The sequence below is a fragment of the Chaetodon trifascialis genome, chromosome 14, assembly GCF_039877785.1.
Source record: "Chaetodon trifascialis isolate fChaTrf1 chromosome 14, fChaTrf1.hap1, whole genome shotgun sequence".
In the NCBI taxonomy this organism is placed as follows: domain Eukaryota; kingdom Metazoa; phylum Chordata; class Actinopteri; order Chaetodontiformes; family Chaetodontidae; genus Chaetodon; species Chaetodon trifascialis.
In genome coordinates, this window is record NC_092069.1 from 4,770,199 (window position 1) to 4,791,625 (window position 21,427).

Genomic DNA, 21,427 nt, shown 5'->3' on the forward strand with positions numbered 1-21,427 from the left:
CTTCCACTGGAATTACTAACTCTTATATGTCATGAGGATACTGTCCTGTTGTATAGACAAAGATGAATGTATTGCGGCCTGCACTGACTGGTTCCTGAAGACATTCTCCTTTGATGAAGCCAAGAGGCTGCTGGTACTCATTAGTGGAAAAGAGGAAGCAGACTGCTCCTCTTCCTCTCTTGTGTTGGCCTGCTTGTTGGAATGACACATGCCCATTCATTACTGGGGAAATAGGGAGTGAAGAGGAGGAGGGGATCGCTTCTGCAGGGCTCTTGTGGCTGTGCCAACTTTTGCGAAACAGACGACAGGAGTGGAAGCGGGTAGCAGGCGAGTTAAGGCTCCATGTATACTCCCAGTGAAATCCAAATTTGGCTCGTTCACAAAGACTGTCAAACTGCAGCTGCATGTGGAGATGTGAGCAAATGTCAGGGCACTTATTGAGACTCCAAGTCTGTTTGTTTAATGATGAGGGAGCTCAAGAGTCTTGACAGGAAGTGATACAGTGGGAAGACATGATACAACTGGAAATATGACAGTGATGGAACAACTGCAAGAGATGGTCTATTGGGACGCTGCAAAGAAATTTTTGAGAAAAAATTTTGAGCATTTTAAAAATGTAAAAAAAAAGGTTTGTTGGAGAATTGATGACGATGTAATCTCAAATGTAGGCTGGACTACAAGGGATGCAAGTTCATCCATTACATATGTATTATACTTTAAACAGTTTTAAATGGACACAATGCTAGATAATAAACGTTGCAAATGTAGCAAAGTAGTGGCTACATTTCCTAGAATAGAAAAAAAAAAGAGTGGCTCAAAAAACCTTGACCAGAATCCCTACAACTGTGTCTGCTGGGTGATTATTCTCTCATTCACTTTGGTTTTTCATACTAAATGTTCCAAAAGATAAACGGACAGTTGTGCTGTCAAAATACCAAATTTGGAGCATGGTAAAAATTGAAAGTTTAAAGAATTGATTGTTGTAAAATGGACTGATCAGTCGGCTAAGCAAACGGCTGTGTTGGGACCTCACCGCCTGGGTGAACAAGGACAGGCCCACATGTGAAGGCAAAGCCTGAACAATGAAACACCTCCAACATCCCGTCAGACCCTGTGAATCCCACCTGAGTGCAAGATTCAGTTCGAATGGTTCCCTGGTTTCCTATTGGACGAGGCCTACCAAGACTAAGGGGAATTCCCATGACGTCACCATGGATATAACAATCAACGTGCCCTTTTCTACCTAGCCTTTCCACTGCAACGTCAAGTTGTTACAAGAGGTGTATTGTTCCTAATGAAACATTTGTACTTTAAGTAGCCAACAGCACTCCTTTTACCCACTGGTAACACCTGTTTATTCAACATAAGGTGAGACACAACAGATAATGGTGTAGAATTACTTTGATTGCTTTGCAGGGTAATGCTAAACAGGGTTAGAAGTTGATTAAATTTCTGGGTTAAAAATCTTTCTGATCACAGTTACAACAACTTTTTACTGTGTTTTAGCACCAAAATATTTGTTATATACTGTTGTTGGTAATAAAAATTAAGCAAATTTCACTCAAATAAGTGAGATTTATGAAGTCTCAAAAGAGCCAGAAATATCATTTTCCTGTTTGCTGTGTATGGTTTGATGCAAATTTGTTTGTCCTGAGTTAGTAACAAATCTTGACACTTGATCTTGTAGAAGGACCTGCTTTAAGAAAATACTTTTAATAGCGTCATCAAGTTTTCATTGTGTTCACATGGTGTGTATTTCTACATTAATCTCTTCAATTTGTGTACCTTAAGGCAGAGGTTTCTTTTTTAACTGTGAGGTACGGGTGCAGAGGGAGAGACATGAGGATATGTGTGAGGTGAAAGGGACAGGTGTTTTAACAACAACAGGAAGTTAGTTATTGCAGTTTGGCTGCTGATGTGATCACTCATCAGCACAGTCAGCAGGTGGAGCTGCAGCACTGACACACAGAACGAAGATCAAGAGATTAAGGTACTTAATATGTGATTTACACTTTCTCAGGATATCATTATACACTTGGTATATAAACGTTCATAAATACATTTAGGAATCAGAGAAAACAGATGCACAACCTCACTACTGTTAACTGCAGAACTTCACCTGAGAGTGATCATGCTTTGAGGCTTTCTTAGAATCAAAATAGTCCAGTTATAGTTGTCTGTGCATCCATGGGTACAGTGCAGACAGCTAATACAGCAGCTAATTCAGCACACTTTAATGGAGCCAATTTGACAACATGTAAACAAATACAGGTTTGAAAATGGTGGGTGCAGTTGTTTTGGTGTTGCCGGTGTGTTTGCCTGTGTGTGTGTGTGTGTGTGTGTGGGGGGGGGGGGTAGCAAAGCATTGCTACTCCTAACCTTGACACCTGCCATGGCGCCGTGCAGCCGTTTTGATAAATTTACATTAAAAGAGGTGAGGCGTCTGGCGGCGGAATCTGCCTTCCACCGCCTTTAATCAATGAAAACGTTTTTGTGGGCCTCTGGAGAGCGAGTGGAGCGGAAGATAAATATTGGCAGAAAAGAAAAATGTGTCGTCCTTCCCAATCGAGGGGGACATAATGATATTCAAAAGGAGACCCCCTGCCGAGATGCAAGGCAAACTGTTCCTAAGCAACAAAACACATTTTTCCTCTCCTAGTGCTCAGAGCGAGCCTGGTGGTGGGCTTTCTGGGGAAGAGAGAGAGAGAGAGAGTGTGTGTGTGTGTGCGCGCGCATGCACGTGCACGCTTGTGTCCCCTGATGACTTAAACCAGCAGTTCGATGTGTGTGTCATTCTGTCTGTTTCCTTAAGTGTGTATTTATCTATTTAGGTATGAACTTGTAGTTTTAAGTCTGTGTAGGTGTGTGCTGTTAGTGTTGACTGTCAGTTCTGTATGTGTGAGCATGCATGTGTCTGCTTGATTCTGTGTGTGTGTGTGTGTGTGTGTGTGTGTGTGTGTGTGTGTGTGTGTGTGTGTGTGTGTGTGTGTGTGTGTGTGTGTGTGTGTGTGTGTGTGTGTGTGTGTGTGTGTGTGCGTGTGTGTGAGACAGATCCCTCCATGGATTAAGGGGTGTTAGGGAACAGTGACCAGCATCAGTGAGAGTGGATTCAGTCCAGATGCTGCCACACACTCAGACATATATGGCTTACTGCAGCTCATGGCTGGTGTTAGACATGATGGAGGAACGTATATCATCGGGAGCCAAATGTTAAAGGTTCTCACTGCCATATGACTTGGTGCTGTGGCAGTCAACTGACAAGAAGTCCGTTCATTACAGTAGCAACACAAGACAATGTTCAACTTAGGATCTTGTGTAGGAATAAATGAGTTCAGGAGTAAAGCTGCTGAATTAAATGTTCTCATCATTACCTAAAAACACAGGCTGAAAGATTAAGAGAGCAGCTTTGTAGAAAGTGTCTGAATGCATTCCTTAATTCGATAGCGTCAGAGACCAAATTTATTTTCATGGTAATGTGAAAGACAAATAAACTGTTTTTATGTCATTAATACATGCCAAAATACATCAGTGAGTACGTTAGCTGCTCAGGTGTTGTTGTTTATTGTTGGGAGGCGTTTCAGCAGGCTGTTCAAACTGCATCAGTTTCATGTCAGCACCTTACATATAACCAACACACACACTCTCCCACACACACACTCACTGAGTCCAGACTGTGCTCACTGTGTGCTGCTGGTGCAGTCATGAGTGCAGCACAGGACACAAAACTACTGCACAGAAAAACACAAAAATAATAATAATTAATCTCCTCTTGTTTATCAATGAAAATAAAGTGAGATTTTTGTAAGCTTTTCTGATTAGAACCACATTTTAGTCTTTTAGTTTTAGATTTTGGTTTCTTTGTCTTTGTCATAATTTTCTTCAAAAAAACAACTTTCTGCTCTGGGTGGTTACACAGGCAGACGTTTTGGTTAAAACTTCAGTCCATGCAGTCATAAACTCCAACCTGATGTCCGTGTAGACCCTTGCAGACTTGGACATCACACAGACCCTTACAGCTCAGCAGATGCAGAAAGTATAATTCATATATATTTAAGTGTAAATATGCATACGACTCAGTTATTTAAACAGGTTTCTCAGAATGTTAGTATGGCATCTCTGTAACAGTGGGGGACTCACAAGAAACACAATTAAAAAAAAGAATAGTCAAAGTGATGCAGCAGAGGCTGAGACATGAATGAAGCTCCAAAACAGTACATCCCACATTCCCCAGTGCAACCAATTTTCAGCCAAGGACTGGATAAGAAGCACTAACAATGCTCGGGGGGGGGGGACAAAAACAAAAAAAACACACCTATAATTCCTGGACAAATGGACAAACTCCTTCTGATGAACCTCATGTGATGTGGTTCAAAGTTCTTATTTGTTCTTGTTGTTGGTTTTCTTAACAAACAGCATCTTTTAAGTCAGACCCTCCCGCCTGGTAAAAGCTCCCCTCCACACTGTAACACAGTCTGAGCTGAGGTAAGAGCTTCTGGTGGCATCATGTGGGTTATTTTGTGAGACATGACAAAGCCTCTCCAGAGCCGCAGCAGACATCATACCCCTTTATGACCTATATGTGGAAAATTGGGGGCGTGCCCCTCAGAGAGTTTGCCTCATAGGCTGTGCACATAGGTTGTTAATGTTTGCTAATATGTGCGGCTCTTCTGTCAGCAGGAGATGTACACAGTGATGTTGTCAGTTCATGAACTCCTTTACAGTTTTTGTTTGTTTGTATGGAAAAACATATGGGATAAGCATGAGTACTGAGCTGTCGTCAAAATGAGCACTGATGCTCATCACGAAGACAAAGAGAAGAACCTGCAGAAGCTCAAACTTCAACACATCACAATACCTGCGTCACATCACAAAACTGGTCAGAGGTCAATGTGGATGGTTGCTGTTGTACATCCTAAACTGTGCATTTAATAAAAAACAATAAAAAACATTTTGTCATAGATCATCTGAAGAGTCAGAACGCACAGAAATCCTGTAATCATCACCTCTGGAGTGAGAGTGACCCACTCCTGACAGCCAATAGATGATCTAAGACTGCCACCTATTGGTACAACACTGGTAATAGAACTGACTGAGGCCCATCTCAGCTCTTTAACTGAAGTCCAAGCAGACATGTCCAAACATGCATCCCAGACAGGAATGTTGCTGGAGTCTAGCCTGAAGGTCAGAGGTCATTCTACTTCCAAAGTTGAAGGTTCCTAAATGTGAAAAAATGCTTCGAAAACAGTTTGACAGCACAGACTGACGTCTGTGCTGCACAAGAGCACCAGGATTTACAACTGTAAAAAGAGAAAAGTACTGGCTCTTATATTCGATGCAGCTGGTGCTCTCACTTTCTATTAGCCAATGTAAAATCATGCATTGCAGTACTAGAACAAATATGCAAAGGTTTTACTTCAGGAAATGTACCAACACAAACAGTCATGTGAAAAGTGACTAATAATTACAGCTGTCATATAAACATAGTAAAAACAAGCATTTCCCTCTAACATGTTGTAAAGCACAAGTCTCATAAAATGGAAATACTTAAGTACTTAAGTACCACACAAGCTATGATCCATTATGAATGAGGTAAGGAGTTTTTGGATTCTGGGTCTTGGTTGAATAATAATAATAATAATAATAATAATAATAAGCCTCATATGAAAGAAATCACATGCACCAAGTGAGTGCTTCACATAGAAAGGACAATGGACATAAAAACTGTTAAAAACTGAGTGCTGAGAAGTGCTCATCTGGATGTTCCTCAAAGCATTCTTGGCTCAGTCTTGGTCTGTCGGCGTTAAGCTGTTGATGGATGATGGATGGGTGTTCGCATCACTCCTGTATTCAGTCATCGAGAGGCACAGGGCTGATGTTTTAGAATCATCCCTGATGTGATCTCAATGTAGTCGACACCTCAATTACTGTGCGGCATTTATTGTCATGAGCTACCTGACATCTCATATGTTAATCTATGAAGGACACCTACCACATAGAAAATACTCTAATATGTGTTCTACACCAGTTGCTGGATAGTTGAGATGAGAGCGTTGCTTTGAAACATCCTTGCAACTCCATATACTTTGCTTTAACAGTAGTGAACCTGTTAGTTCTGGCTCAGTTTAACACATGTGCTTTTGCCTGTTTGGTTCCTTCAGCCTGTGTGCAAGCTGTCCATCAAACTCTGGTGCTGACTCAACAACTGGACCCAGACCACCGCGAATGAAAAGTCTGCTTCCAAGCTGGTGGAGTTTGTTTGCGGTGTGAAACCAAAGCAGATCATCTGCAGGATTTTGTGACATCATATATCTTTTTAGCATTGACTCCGAAGCTAAGCTGATATCAAACCCATCTGCCAGTCCTGGGAACTGTCAGGAAGCAATCAACAAAACATTATTTGGCAATATGACACCTACAAATACATGAGAACAGCCTGCTGAACAAACATGAGTAACTGCAGAAAACAGGTTAATAATGTGCGTCTGTTGTCTTATGTTGTTTTGACAATGCTCGAGATGGATGGCTGCTTTACTGTTGCTGTTTTCATGCACTGCTCTTCGCTCTTCTTACCTATTTAGCTAAGGTTTGATATTTGGTAAGTTAACTGCTTTGACTGAGCAGCAGAATCTTACATTCACAAGCTGCGAGTTATCAATTACTGCAGCAATTTAATACATGAACCCTCAGGTGTTGTAATGGGAATGATGAATTGCGACGTGAGGAAGATCATTGTGAACAATAAAGTTGATAAATTCTCATTAAGATGTGAATGTAACACCACGAAGGCACAGTAACTTTCCCCCTGTAATATTACGGCAAGACACCTCTTTTTGTTTGTAATGACTGACGTGATATCAGTGAAAATAATATTAGCTCTACTGACATTATAACACATTAGTGGTAGAATGTCAGTAGAGCTTTCCAGTTCTATACACAAACATAGGAAATATAGTACTTTGTACTTGTAGTTTCATCAAAATTTACTAGTTACTTTTCAGTGTTTCAGTATTTTTTTTTTTAAATATTATATTGTATATTGCATTTTTAAGTGAAACTTCTGATCAGTAAAATATGCATTGTTATAGATTGGACTGCCCATCAGTACAGTAGAAGTTGTTCAAATTTGCTCATTTTTGATATTAAAGTGATGCTTCTGGTACCTGTGAATGAATCAGTAACAGTGTTCCACAGTGCAAGTGATAAATCTAACATTTGGAATGTGGCTGTTTTGCATGATGAGAACTTTTCTTTTGATAATGAGTATATTTTGCAGCCTATACTGACGAACTTTTATTTCCACTGTTAAGTGCTGCTCCTAGCCAGAGGCTTCCTGGCTACCAGCAGGCTTGGGTCCAGTTCCAGCTCTTGCCCAGTACTGGTCCCCCCACCCCCACCTACTGTTGCCTGAGAAGGTGTGTCAGAGTAAACACGCCCACGCCATTCATTCAATTGCAGGGTGTCACCATGAGATGGCACTTTCCTCACAGGAACACATTGGCAGATAAAGCAGTGTGTGACGGCCACAGTCTGCTGCAGAGTCCTGTTTCTTTGTTGAGGCCATGGTTTGTATGTTGTATCTTTCCCAGACTTGAAGTAGTAGTTGGAACTGTAATAGTGTTTGCCTTCCATCGAGTTGTCACTAGTTATTATTCACATATTTTAAACTTTTTTTTTTTTTTTTACACTGTATTAACAGTGACAGTGAAATAGGTTTGAACACTCCATTCACAAAACACTTGTGCTATTAGAGGAATTTTTCTTGACTGGGCTTGAACAGCTGAATGCTGACTGACAAACACATTTCCAGCTCTCTGCATCCTATTCAAGCTGAGCACCTGAGGACAGGTGAAAATGTGTACATGAAGTGAGGAAGCTGTCTCTTCTTCCTGAAACTCTCTGTGGTTCTGACAGGGTTTTTTATGACTGGTGTCGCTTCCAAAACACTCAACATTTACAGACAGTGTAATGAAGAGGTCTGTCTCGCGTCACACTGGGTTCTATGACTCAGACATAAAACAGCGACAGAACGCTGTGGAAGCCCAACAGAACAGGTGACCCCAGCTGCTACCCTGACGTCTGCACATGCTCGCTATCTAAATTTGAAAAAGAACCTATATTTTATCTTAGCAAATGCATAAAAACAATATCTGTGTTTTACAGAAATCTTCAGCATAATATTTCTATGACTTTATGAAATGATCATAACACGTGCTTCATTATAAACATGCTCAGTGAGGGAAACACCTTCTTCCAAACACATAAAACGGACCAGGTGGGGATCAGACAGAGATCGCCTGGGCCCTGTCACAGCCCAGCCCACAACTTAACATGTCTGCTACTGTAAGTAACTACTTGAAATTGAGTATGTTTTCACTGTGGAATTACACCTGATTCCAAAAACATGGGCTGCTGTGTAAAACATACTTAAAAACAGAATGGTCATTTGCAAATGAAGTGCGTTTACTGACGACAGTTTATGAAGTGCTCCTGAGCCCATAGATTAACATCCTTTAATCGTGTGTTCACAAGGTGTTTTTGGAGCATTCCACATCTCTCCCAGTCTTTAGCTGCTCCTGACCCAACTTGACTGAAACGTGTTGCTGCATCAAATTCGGAATAAGAAGAAATTTACAAGAATCAATGACATTGATGAGGTCACACATTGAATACACTGTCTTTGTACTGCTGAATACAAAATCTTTAGGTAGAAACAAAGCTAACGTACGAACATTTATAAGCCCACTTGATCACTGTAACGCATTACTTACTGGCTTCTCGAATAACAAAACAAAAAACAAACAAACAAACAAACAAAAAAAACCCTCAGAGACATCAGCTCATTCAAAACTCTGCAGCTCAGCTTTGAACGAGCACCAAGAGCAGAGAGCGCATCAGTCCAGTTCTGGCAGCTCTGCACCGGCTTCCTGTAACATTCAGGATTGATTTTAAGGTCCTCCTCCATGTATTTGTATGAATGGACTGGGAGAAAGCTGCTTCAATATCAGCTCATTGAATACTTTAATAAGAAAGCTAAAAACGTATCTCTTCACATCAGCCTTTGACTAGTTATGACTCACTGATACAGACCTGAAACACTAGTGTTTATGCACTGCTGCACTTCTTTTAAAATGTTCCATTTGACTTGATTTTAATATATTTCTACTTCTACTTTATTATTTTGTTTTATTTTCCATCTCATGTCATGCATTGTCTTTATTTACTTTTACCATGTGGGTTTTATTCTGCATCTTATTCTAAATAAATATTTTAGTTCTGTTTTTATTTCCATTCTGTCATTTCTATATAAAACACTCATTCAGTGCATATTTCTTTCTTGCAGAGCAAAAGTGTATTACTATTATTATTGTTATTATTATTATTATTATTATTATTATTATTATTATTATTACTCAACAGAGTTTATGTAAAAAAGGATTAGCCGATTATCACATTGTGTTTTATGTTTCACACAGTGTCCCAGCTCTTTTGGAGCGTGGGTTGTAGTCACGTTTTTTATTCTATGCATTATTGCAAAATCTTCGGACTGTTCGTCAAAATGGGAAATAAAAAATGGTTTCAGATCACATGAGACTATGAGAATTATTGTATTACTACATTCGCTGTCAAAATGGATGTCTCTCACTTTCAGGAAAGCCTCCATGTCGTGTTGGTACCTGCTACTCACAGATGGTGCAGTCAAATTGTCTTGCAGCAGCTTGCGTCACAATGTTTCCCAAATAAACTCAACTAATTTCCCCATGTGGTAATTAAGTATGTACAATGAAATAATTTGGTGTTCCGTCGCAACCAATTATGTACACTTTGGAGTTGCGAGTGGCAACATGAGAGAGACACAAATTAGCTACCATTTGTAACATTTATCCTTCCTGGATAACGGAAGCCAAATCAAAGCAATTATGACCCGAGAATGTGTACTTTGGAGTTTATCAAGTTCATTACGCAAATTAACTTCCTAATTAGCGTTTGGTTTCATATGCACTTTCATCCGCTTTTTTAGGGTGCTTTTAAGTAATGGCCGGCACACAAGAGCCCAAACAAAGCTGTGTGTAAATACAACAGGGGCAGAAGAATGGGCCACTTACAAATCAGACCTAATCAAAATCCCAGCATGAACCGAGGGACATTTGGCATGTGCTGGCTGAAATACTGTGACTACTAATAGCGTGAGTCTAAAGGACTCCAGGAGGTTTTCTACTAATAGAAATGTTGCATGTAATTGACTTCAGTCTCTAATGTATGAGAGAGCTCAGGAAAATTAGGAGACTTTTGTTTTTTTATTTCGGTGTTTTTGTATTTGCGTCGTGTGTGCAATTGGAAAAATGACCTCTGCTTTCAGTAGTTCAAGGGGTTGTTCTTTAACAAGTGCTCCGCCTGTAATGAGACAAACCAAAAGAGATAATCACGATCAAGATCTAGTGGTCAGATGCAAAGACTTAGGCCAAAAAAAGAAAGTCATACCAGGAAGTCCACGGGGTCCTGCGGCTGGGCTGTGCAGCATTCGATCAGACCCTGGGTCAGTGTGGGCATGACATGCTCCATCAGGTAGTTCCTCATAGGGGCTGACTGCGCCTCAAGCAGAGCCTCCTCCTGCTGCCTCACCTCCTCCAAACCCTTTGTCTGACACACACAGAATGCATCACACTTCATAATATATGAAGATATATAAAAGGATGTTTCCAGATCCAGCGACACTGGAGCCCTGCAGTGTGGGAGCTACTTGTTTAATGTTTTACTCACTTTGTGGCTCAGCGCCTGCCCTGGTGGTTTGCATGTGCATGGTTACTCTGGGTTTCTAGTTTTGGCAGTCACTTCTATTGGTAATACAACATTGTACTCCCCTGTTTGATTGTCTGACTGCTGCTGTTTCTAGCCTTGCTTCTATTTTGGTGAGTTCAATGTTATCATATCTGACAGAAATGATGGTCAAACTACAAAAATTAAACAAGAACCACATTGTAGCAAACCATAATTATCCTTAAACTTTGCTAAGAGAGTCTAAAGGAGACGTCTGTGTATTTTTGAAGGACCTGGAACATCATAAGCTCCCATTCTGTTTAAGAATTCTGAATGAGTCAAAATACTACAGTATACAACAATCAATATCTGTTTCTTCACATTCCTGTACTGAGTAATACGTAATGTCCATCAGCCACTGAAAACTGACTGACTGATACTTTTAGTCCTTTGCCAATCTGCTCCCGACTGAGATGGATCCATATGATCCAAATCGCAGCTATCCTGCCTAATGTATACAGCAGGATAACTGCTCAGGTCCCGCTGGTCAGACGTGGGACTGTCTCAAGACTGAACAGGGGTCCGTGGTGTATAGGGAGATTTATATGGGACATAAAGGCGCAATACAAAGCTAAAGCAGCAGTAAAACAGCTTGTGCTGACTTCATTTCATGCTGATTCTCCCTGGCTGCAGTGGAGCTATGTGTGATATGAAACGTTACATCCAGCTCACGCGTCTTTTTCGATTGACTGTGTACACTGCACAGAGGGATACACATACCAAGACATGATTGGAGCACAGTCTTATCTCTAATGGACCTCCGTGATCACAGCAGATGTGTTTGCTAATCAGCTGATGTGAAAGTAGAGCATTTCTTTCTCCAAACAACATCCCAACATCCAAACCCAGCATCCTCCCAGTGCCTACCCACTCCTCCCAGCGTGCAGCCCTGTGCCTGGCCTCCTCCGCCTCCCTTCTCTCCTCCTCAGCATTCTGCTGGGCCTCTCTCCTCAGCCTCTCCTCAGCCTTCCTCATCTCCTCTTCCTCCACCTCCTGGCTGCTGGGGCCATAGTTCCTGGGCTGGCCCACTGTGTCACAGATCTTCTGCAACAGCAGCAGGCAGTCAGGTTCATCGCTATCGGTGATCTCTAACAGGATGACAATGAACGCAATAAGGTTTGATGATGAAATCAGCTGTCAGTGATGGATATGAATATGGCAGACTTTAATACATTTTATATTTTTGCCTCATCAGCCTTTAAAGCATTGACCAATGAACCTGAAAATCACTCTCACAGTGGTCTTCAGAAGGGTTCACAGGAAGCAGTCACACATCATGGATTACCCAGGTACAGAGGGGTGATGTCCAACTCATCAAAGTAGCCAACAACAGTATCGTCTTCCAAGTTATTCTCTCTGTACATGGCCAGTCGACGAAGGAAGTGCTCCTGCTCGTAATTGTGCTCCTGTACCAGCCTCTCAGGCAGGTTCATCACCCGGTCCTTCAGGAAGACATCCGAGGCGTCCAGGCACAACACAAACTCTGTGGCACACACAAGGAAACCATGACAATACTACACTGACCACTGAAACACTCAGGCTTTTTACTGACATCTTTATGGATATTTTTGTGGTTATTGAAAACATGTAAATACATATAGCTTGTAGTCGTAACTGCTACGAGGTCTAAAAGAATGTTTAAATCTCATTGCTGTGGGGTAACCATGGATAATAACAGGACTGCAATGACCTGGCGTAATCCTCTGGCTGTATATAGAAATCAGGGATGTTCCCTCTTCTGGTTGATATTCTTCAGCTAGAAAAGAAACATACAGACGTGGAGATATGTGTACTATCCATGGATGTATGTCATTCCATTGATGTGAAATGTGTCAGTGTCTCACCATAGAAGAGCTCTTTAGCTTGTTCATATGTTTTGGGAAAGCCATCCAGGACAAAGCCTTGGTTTCTGCATGGGTTCGTCATGAGCTTATCCTTCACCACCTTTACCAACAGCTGGTCATCCAGAAGACCTAGTGAACAGAAAAACTGCCATTATATTGTGTAAAATAACGTTACAGAACAGTCCAATGATTTAGTACTTCCACAAAGTCGAGGGACTTGTGGAAGGCAGGTTAAAAAGCAAAGGTCAAAATCAAAACAGCAAAGTTTGATATCCTGACCTTTAGCCCTCATCTGGCCAAACTCCAAGCACACTGGTTTCTACACTTCCCATAATGCAACCAATAATATCACAATAGCACCTGTCATTACAACTTCCTGTCAACACAACTTGCTGATGTGATAATCTAAGAGGAGCAGCTCTGTTTTGTTGGAGTTCCATTGCAGATTCTGACAAAACAGGAAGCTAGAGCAAGCAGAGTGTGAGATTCTGGGGGTGTATACAAGGGGTACTGGGCAGGTAAATCCTGGTTGTCACAGTGTGTACCTCTGTTCTGCTCCATGCTGTCCTTCAGGCTGTTCAGCAGCTCCTGGGCCTCTGCTGCAGAGTCCTCATTCTCTGCATCTGGATCAGCATTCTTCACAGCATTTTCCTAGAAATGGGGAATCAAAATGCAATTGTAAAATCCATGCACAGGAAATGTATGTCTGGTGCCTGGGTGTTTGTGTGCCCTTGGAGAAGCTGACCAGTTGTGAGAGGGTTTCAGAGATGGTCTCCTTCAGTGTGATGTGATGGAGTTTGTAGTGTTCACAGATCTGTTTGGACACTGTGCTCTTCCCCACCGCAGGAGGACCCAGTACACACAAACGGATGGGCTGGAGAGAACACTCCTACATGGATTATCTAGCACAACTTAATGCTCATCTACAACTTTCAGACATAAGTAGCAACACTATATCGATGAACGTTTGACACACTCTACATTTCTACTTTCTGCTTCAGTGCCTACCAGCAGTCCCCTGGTCTGCCGGTATTCCTCTACCACCAGTTCTATATTCTCCACCAGACCAAACTCACACAACCAGTTGATAGAGAAGAGCTCCTTGAGATGCACACCCTCCATGCGTAGATTGACCAGCATGGAGTCAATTTCCATTACCTGTCAAGGGGATAACATGTTCACAAATTAGCTCACTAATTAAGACACCAGATCCCTTTTGTTAAATCTGCATACAAACAGATATATAATAATGATGAATAAAGATTTTGGGGTTGGAACTTCTGTGCAGTGCCTCTGGCTATAGGACAGAGAGGGTCATGGTGAACAGGTTTTCATTTTTGTCTCTGTACAGACACAATGGCACCAAATCTCACTGTGATGTCCAGACTGCAGGAAGATGCACACAGTCACTGCACCCAGCTGCTGTTTCTGAAGAAATAGTTTAAAGTCTGATAAGCCATTTTTACATTTTGTAATTAGTCGCTTTACAGTTGTTGGTGGGTGAATTTGTGAGCTTTGAGCAGAACCAGGTTAGCTGTTTCCCTCGCTTCAAGTCTTTATGCTACGGTCATCAACTCATGTCCTGATTCCAGTCCATACTTAACACGCAGGCATGAGACTGGTATCCATGTTCTCATCTGGCTCTCAGAAACAAAGTAAATAAGGGTTCTACAAATGTTGCACTTTGGAAAAGTTTGAGCTGGGAGGAATTCAGCTTTAATTGCTAGTTAATAAGCAATGGTGAACTATGATTGTGAATAATTCAGTGTTAGCCATGACATGAAAACAAGCTCTGCAGAGGATTGCAGTAAAGTAAGCAGTAAGTAAACATACACTCAAGTCCTTTATGAGGAAGGCTTCCTCGAATGGCCTTTTCTGGATCTTCCCTGGTCCAAGCACAGAGGCAACTGTCTGGTGGAGAAACAAGTCACATATCATATTATCATTAGTGTTGTCAAAAATATTCCGTTATTAACGCATTAACACAAATCAATTTTAATGGCGTCATTTTTTTTTTTTTTTTTTTTTTATCGCGCGATTGACGCTCTTTGTGGCCTAGTGAACTCGTAGTTTTTTATAAACTGTGGCCACTGCTAGTAATGTTACAAAAACTACAGGATCCGGTTGTCAACCGGAAACAAAAATAGGCATGCCCCACACATGTGTTTGGTCTTGCCTGCTCGCTAGCTGTAAAAGAGTAGGCTACCGGTTTGTGTGGATGTGAAGCGCGAAACGGTGAAATGTTTGCGAACAAGATTCTGAATGGAAAGTTTAGTTTCAGAAAGTTGCCCGATGGGTCGACTGACAAGACCAAAGTTATCTGTGTGTATTGTTGGTGTAAACTGAGTTATCACCGCAGCACATCCAGTCTGAAATACCACTTGATGGCCAAACACACGGCGAATGCGAATTCTCCGCGTCCTTGTCAAAACCAGGTGACAGTGGATGGCTTTGGACGAGGCATATGGATACTGGAACTAAGAACAAGCTTACTGCAGCCATAGCCAAGTAATGTTCATTCTTTCTGGAGAGAAATAAGAGGCTGCGTTGATAAGCCTCTGGTGAATAAAAGAAGAGCATCATAGTCTGACTGCTTGTATGTTCAGAGGAAACTTAAGAAAGGAAAGTTTCAGCCATGGTTTAACTGCACTATAGCCTGAGTCCTAGTTTACAATGATGTGACCTTTGTAACTTTATTTTGTATCACCCTGTTTTGATCCCTTAGAAAGGGCTGTTGAAGGGACTTTTTTGTAAACAAATATATATTTTTTTTGTCATCTGTTTATTGACAGTGTTAAATTGTGTGAGATTTGATTCATTCAAATGTGAATGACTGCTCAGTGAGAATGTTAGTGTGAAATATAACACTACACATTGTTTTCAATAAGAAACATTTGCACAAATCAAGCCTATCCACTTTTACATGTTGACAACAGTATTAAAATGATAATTAATGGGACATTTAGAATAGATAAAAATGTGAGATTAATTTGTGATTAATCGTGAGATTAAATATTTTAATCGATTGACAGCACTAATTATCATCTGTATTAGCATTTAAATAAATATACATGCGTATGCTCTATCACTGTGTCACAAATGTAATAGAACCTGAAACATTGTTTTGTGTAAAACAAAGTTCTAAATTTGTCAGTGACTCTAACATTCGAGGGTTCATTTTACAAATGAAAGATGTCACCGCATGATTTCAACAGGCTGTAAACATTTTGTAAGTGCTAATTGCTACACACACCTTCACAATGTCCTCCATGGTATTCTTGGAATTGTCCACAGCTAGCAGGTAATATGGCTTGGGCTGATGTTCAATCACATTCTGAATCACACTTTAACATAAAGACACATCATTTATAGCATATACAGATGTACTTTACGTGTCATTTGTATGAAACCATTTAAAGTCAATATAGATCGCATTTCTCAAAGCCTTTTGCAAAGCAGGGCTGTGTGCGATCTATCACTAATTGTTCAGGAAAGCTATTGAGGAAAAAAACATGTATTTGTATGTGTGTGTGTGTGTGTGTGTGTGTGTGTGTGTGTGTGTGTTTCTAACCTTGCCAGGTCATTGACGTGAATCATGGGAATGATGTTTTTGCCGTCTCCAAAGACAGGTATTTCATGTTCTTGCCCCAGCCATGATGTCTAATACCGTAATACAGATGATTTTAATTAGTTACATGTGAAGTAAATCCACTATTTGCACTGTTTGTCTGGAGCCTCAGGATGGCGATGTTGGGCCATCCAAGACTTTGACTACAGCCAGATGTCTTGGCAACTACTGTACAGATTTCCATGATGTCTGGTTTTGATATTCATCGTAATGATTAGTAATAATTGGGACTTCATATGTCCTATTAACGAGTTTGCAGGTCAAAATTTCAACTTGAGCATGTGAGTAACGATGCTGCAGATATTCACTGTCTTCCAGAGCATGAGTCATAATGATTTATTGTGATTTTCACTGCAGTGATACTGTAAATGCGATGGTGGATTATCCTGTGCAGTGTTATGAGGACAATGAGAATTAATTTTATGTTTCTTGACTGTATTTACTGGAATCAGAGTGCAAAGATGAGGAGCTAAATCAGATGAAAAGGAAAGAAGAGGAGAGAGATTCTGTGTTACTATGAGAAGGATTGAGAACATTAATGCTGGCTGTTAACAACATGAATCTTCTCTTATCTTTTCTTATCTTCTCATTTCCAGTTTTTGGGCAGAATTTCCTGTTTGGACCATATTCCAGCTCACTGCAATCTGAGTGAGCTCAAGTGAATCTCCAATGCTGACCTTGAGTTTCAGTGATAAATAGAGAAACACATTTGTACAGTGAGAGCCAAAGCAACAATCTACAACGGTCTTCACATCCCACCTTGAAAAAGAAGTGGAGGACCTGCTCTCCCATCCCATACTGAAGTCCTGATGCCACCACATACGTCGAGAATAATGGTCTGTTCTAAAAGCAACAAGCATGTGACAGAGTGATCAGTATCAGTCGCATGTGTCTCATATACAAGATGTAATAACAGGAACTGAAACTGACAGTTTTGCCCAATTTGACCACCCTCTTCTCCAGGTCAATGTGTTGTTTGAAGTTGGGATGTGCTCTTCTTCTCCAGAACATCTCATCAGTGAAAGGAAGATCCAGATCCTCCTGTTAGACAACACAGACAACAACAGGGGTGTTACTACCAAAAAAAAAATCCACTTAAACATAAATCACATATGGCCAGAGTTGGCCAGTAAACAGACCTAAGACACTGTAAAAAGGAAGAGTAGGACAGGAGCAAAATCTGTTGAAGTCTGACATATTTAAATTTGTCCAGGCGTAAGGTCCAGTGAAAATAATTCCTGAGGTAGATGTGAAAATATTCCGGTCCTTCATGCTGCTTTCCTCACTGCTTCTCTGATGTCTGCGTTCAAATGAAGTGTGATTTACGATGATAAAATGACTGTTTTTCTGTATAGAGTCTAGTGGCATATGGCAAAAGCGATTTAGTGGCTGTTTCTGGTTAAACAAAGTGATCTTACTCTTTAATAAAAAGGTTTATCTCTGTATGGATCATTTCCATAATGTTGTCAAACACTTACAATAACAATCTGAGCCTGTCAGGGGAAAAACACTACATTAGTGGTCGTACACTGATGGTGTGCAAATGCCCAGAGGAATTACATTGTAGGTTGTTTCATGGCTGCAGCGCTCTCGGTCAATATTGGACGAGTTTCAAAAACTGTTGCCTCCACTCGTCACTGAGACACAAAAACATGAAAAAAAAGCATCATACTCAGACTAAATGTGACTGGAATTTCTCCTGTTTGTCCACAACACTGAAATCTTCCAGGACGTATGGAGACTGCATATACATCACTTTCACTGATTGAAAATGAGAGGTAGGTCAAGCTGAAACCAGTGAATAATTCAGCAACACTGCATAGGACATTATTCTATATTTTGTAATCTGTATTTGTGCAAATACTATAAAAGACATCCATCCATCCATTTTCTATACCGCTTATCCCTTTCGGGGTTGTGGGGAGGGGGGGCTGGAGCCTGGACCGGTCGCAAGGCACAAACAACCACCTAGGGGCAATTTTAGAGTCATCAATTCACCTAATGAGCATGTTTTTGGTCTGTAAGGAAGCTGGAGTGCCCAGAGAGAACCCACGCATGCATGGGAAGAACATGCAAACTTCACACAGAAAGGCCCTGCCTGGGGATTGAACTGGCAATCTTCTTGCTGTGAGGCACGCACACTACCTGCTGCACCACCGTGCAGCCTATAAAAGACATGTTTAAGTTAAAAAAACATACAGGTACGTCTGTATGGCTGTATTGGCTTGCTCTCTTACACACATCATGCACACACAAAAAAAGATATTTGAGTGATTTGAGTCTATGTGGCCAATTTTTCCTTATATGTACTGAAGACTGTGAAGGGATTTAATGAAAGGAATTAAGTGTCTTTTTTGGTGAAATGGAAGTTCTAACTATATTGACACATATGACTCCAGTGAATAATGTCCAGGTAGAAACATGCTGTCTTCACTTAGAGACTATTTTTCCAGAGGAGTACAGAGGACTGATCTTCATGACATGGTGCAATTCGATTCCTGGGTCGGGCCTTTCAGTGTGAAGTTTGCATGTTCTTCCCGTGCATGCGTGGGTTCTCTCCGGGTACTCCGGCTTCCTCCCACAGACCAAAAACATGCTCATTAGGTTGATTGGTGACTCTAAATTGCCCCTAGGTGTGAGTGTGAGTGTGAATGGTTGTGTGTATGTGCGCTGCGACCGGTCCAGGGTGTACCCCGCGTCCCGCCCATTGATAGTCGAGATAGGCTCCGGCTCCGGCCCCCCCCCGACCCCGAAAGGGATAAGCGGCATAGAAAATGGATGGATGAAAATGATCAATTTACTGATCAGTTTTGATAATTATTAATCAAATACAAATACCAAGCATGGGCTATCAAATATTCTCTGTTTTTCTCTGTTTTTGGCTGTCAGTTAGAAAAAAATGGTAATTGAACCAAAATATTCTATGACGGGCAGTTTTGTTGACACTAAACTGCACACTACATGTTATGACTGAAGAGAATACCCCAAAATTTCACTAAGCTGGCATGACATTAAATTAATGTATGAATACATGACAGCCTTTAAAAAATGTAATGAGCAATTGAAAGGATCTATGCTACTCAAAAAAATAACATGTCAGGCTGCCCATAGGTTCAGTACGTGTCCACTTACAGGATCGAATGGCTTGCTGCACGCCCAGGTCATCACAGTGGAGATGAGGATGAACATCTTTGGTCCATTAAAATGGCCCATTTCTTTGTGCAGAGCTACAAATAAAATACAAGATACCAGATTAATCAAAGATTGTATTATGAGATCTAATTATTTTCTATCAATTTAATCCTTTTCAGGTTTTTGTTTATGTGTATTGGCTGCTAGTGATCTGTCTGTAATATATACTGCTTAAAAAATGACCACATCCAGATATAAACACTCATTGGGTTGGCCCTGTGTTTTGGGGTTGGTTTTGATAAATAGATCCCTTCTTAAAGTTGGGGTGAGTCATTCTGAGGAAATATTGCTCACGATCCACTAGCTGTCTGTTCTATGTGGGCTAAAAAATAAAATCCAGTTTTTGTACACAGCCCTGATTCTGTAAATGGGAAATAAAGTGGCTTGGACAGTGTCACACAACACCATTTCAGCCAATCAGCAACAGATGAGGCTCATGCTTTACTACAGGGGACGTGGAGAGAAGATGGAGAGAGCCAGAGGAACAGAACATATGGCATGTAATCGCATTGTGAAGACAGAGAAATGGCATTATCAACATTTTTCTTCCAAATGACTCACCCCATCTTTAAAGGGAAATACCGTGAATTCACACATAGTTGAAAGTCACATATTATTTTCAAACATACAAACAACAGCCAGAGAGACAACAGATGCTGTGAAAGTTTAAAGGTTAATTAGTCACATTAAAGGACATTCTGTGAAGGAATTTTCCATCACATGCCTTCTCTTTAGTTATGAGCACAAGGGTCTCAAGGTTAGGTGACACAGAGACCTCAGACAGTCTCACATTAACACAATATTTAGGTATCATTCCAGCAGATGGTGGATAGGGAATTACTCCCTGGTTATGTCTCTGTAGTTCCAAGGTCTTATAGATAGTTAGGAGATAGGGAATAATTTAAGGAGTAAAAGGGAGAAACATGTTACATTGGGAGTATTAATACGCCCCCTTAGGAAGGACATCTTCAGGATTTGGTGTGGCAATAATATGGTTGACATTTTACTGCTCATCAGCCTCTCATCGATGCATCAAGCCTGCAATAAATACATCTTGAGACTCTGTCTGGAGTGGCCAAACTTATATTACTTACTGTGGATGCATCGACTAAGTGTGAAACTAAAAGGACAACAAACAGCCTGTCAACCCATCGTCCACCCTGCTTACCTGAAACAGCCCAGAGGGCCTCTTCCACCTGATCAGCATGCTGGGTAATGTTGTAGATAACAACATCACAGTCCAGCAGTTTTGAAAGCAGCTCATCCCTGTTCAAGTGCTTGCACACACACAAGAAATAAAAAAGAAATGTCAGAAATAGAAGAAACTAGTTTACAGTAAGCTATAACACAGTATACAACTATTGGAGAGCTCTGAATGGTTCTTACAAAGTACTTCTCCAGCACATTTGGTCTGTCCTCGTCACATTTTTCAGAAGCTGTGCCGACAACGTGAAAAGCTCCCACTCCGCTGTGGTTTGAAAGCACCATCTCCTCCTCTTCCGCTGTCGCCATCTCTCCTTCAGGAGAATCAACAGGTGCTCCGACCACACATTCAGACAAAAACTGCAAAGATGAGTATGTTATGTTGCTGTCCAAAGTTGTCCGCAGCCATGTCACCAGTGTTTACTATATTAGCTGAATTCCCTACTCTTCATGCTACGGCAACAAACCATGTCAGCAAACTGCTAACGCTAACTACCTGCTCAACCAGCTCAATTCTGACATTCCACATTGAAATATATTTACCTTGGCAATACATTTAGAAGCGTATGAGTCTACGTTGTTGATAAAAACTCTTTTAGGTGACTGTTTGAGTCTCTCCATCCCAGGCTCCGCCATATTTGCCTGTCTAAAGCTGTTAGCAAGCGCTGTTGGTGTCCCGTTGCCATAGAGATGGCCCTCTCGAGGCAGAGACACCAGCGTGCGCGTGCGACGCGGAAGTATTATT

At 41.1% G+C, this 21,427-nt stretch overlaps 1 protein-coding gene across 1 annotated transcript; it reads right to left on the reverse strand.

Moving 5' to 3' along the window:
* Positions 1 to 10,353: 10,353 nt before the first annotated feature.
* ak7b (adenylate kinase 7b) lies at positions 10,354 to 21,319 on the reverse strand. Its single transcript, XM_070979438.1, has 18 exons — positions 21,226 to 21,319; positions 20,866 to 21,042; positions 20,648 to 20,756; positions 19,420 to 19,514; positions 17,218 to 17,328; positions 17,047 to 17,130; positions 16,231 to 16,319; positions 15,913 to 16,003; positions 14,493 to 14,570; positions 13,668 to 13,817; positions 13,405 to 13,533; positions 13,205 to 13,310; positions 12,660 to 12,788; positions 12,506 to 12,571; positions 12,101 to 12,298; positions 11,683 to 11,903; positions 10,480 to 10,638; positions 10,354 to 10,392 (listed from the first exon to the last, which is right to left on the reverse strand). Exons 1-18 carry the CDS (start codon positions 21,316 to 21,318, stop codon positions 10,354 to 10,356), a joined length of 2,124 nt encoding a protein of 707 aa, XP_070835539.1. The 5' UTR covers position 21,319.
* Between the last annotated feature and the right edge of the window lie 108 nt (positions 21,320 to 21,427).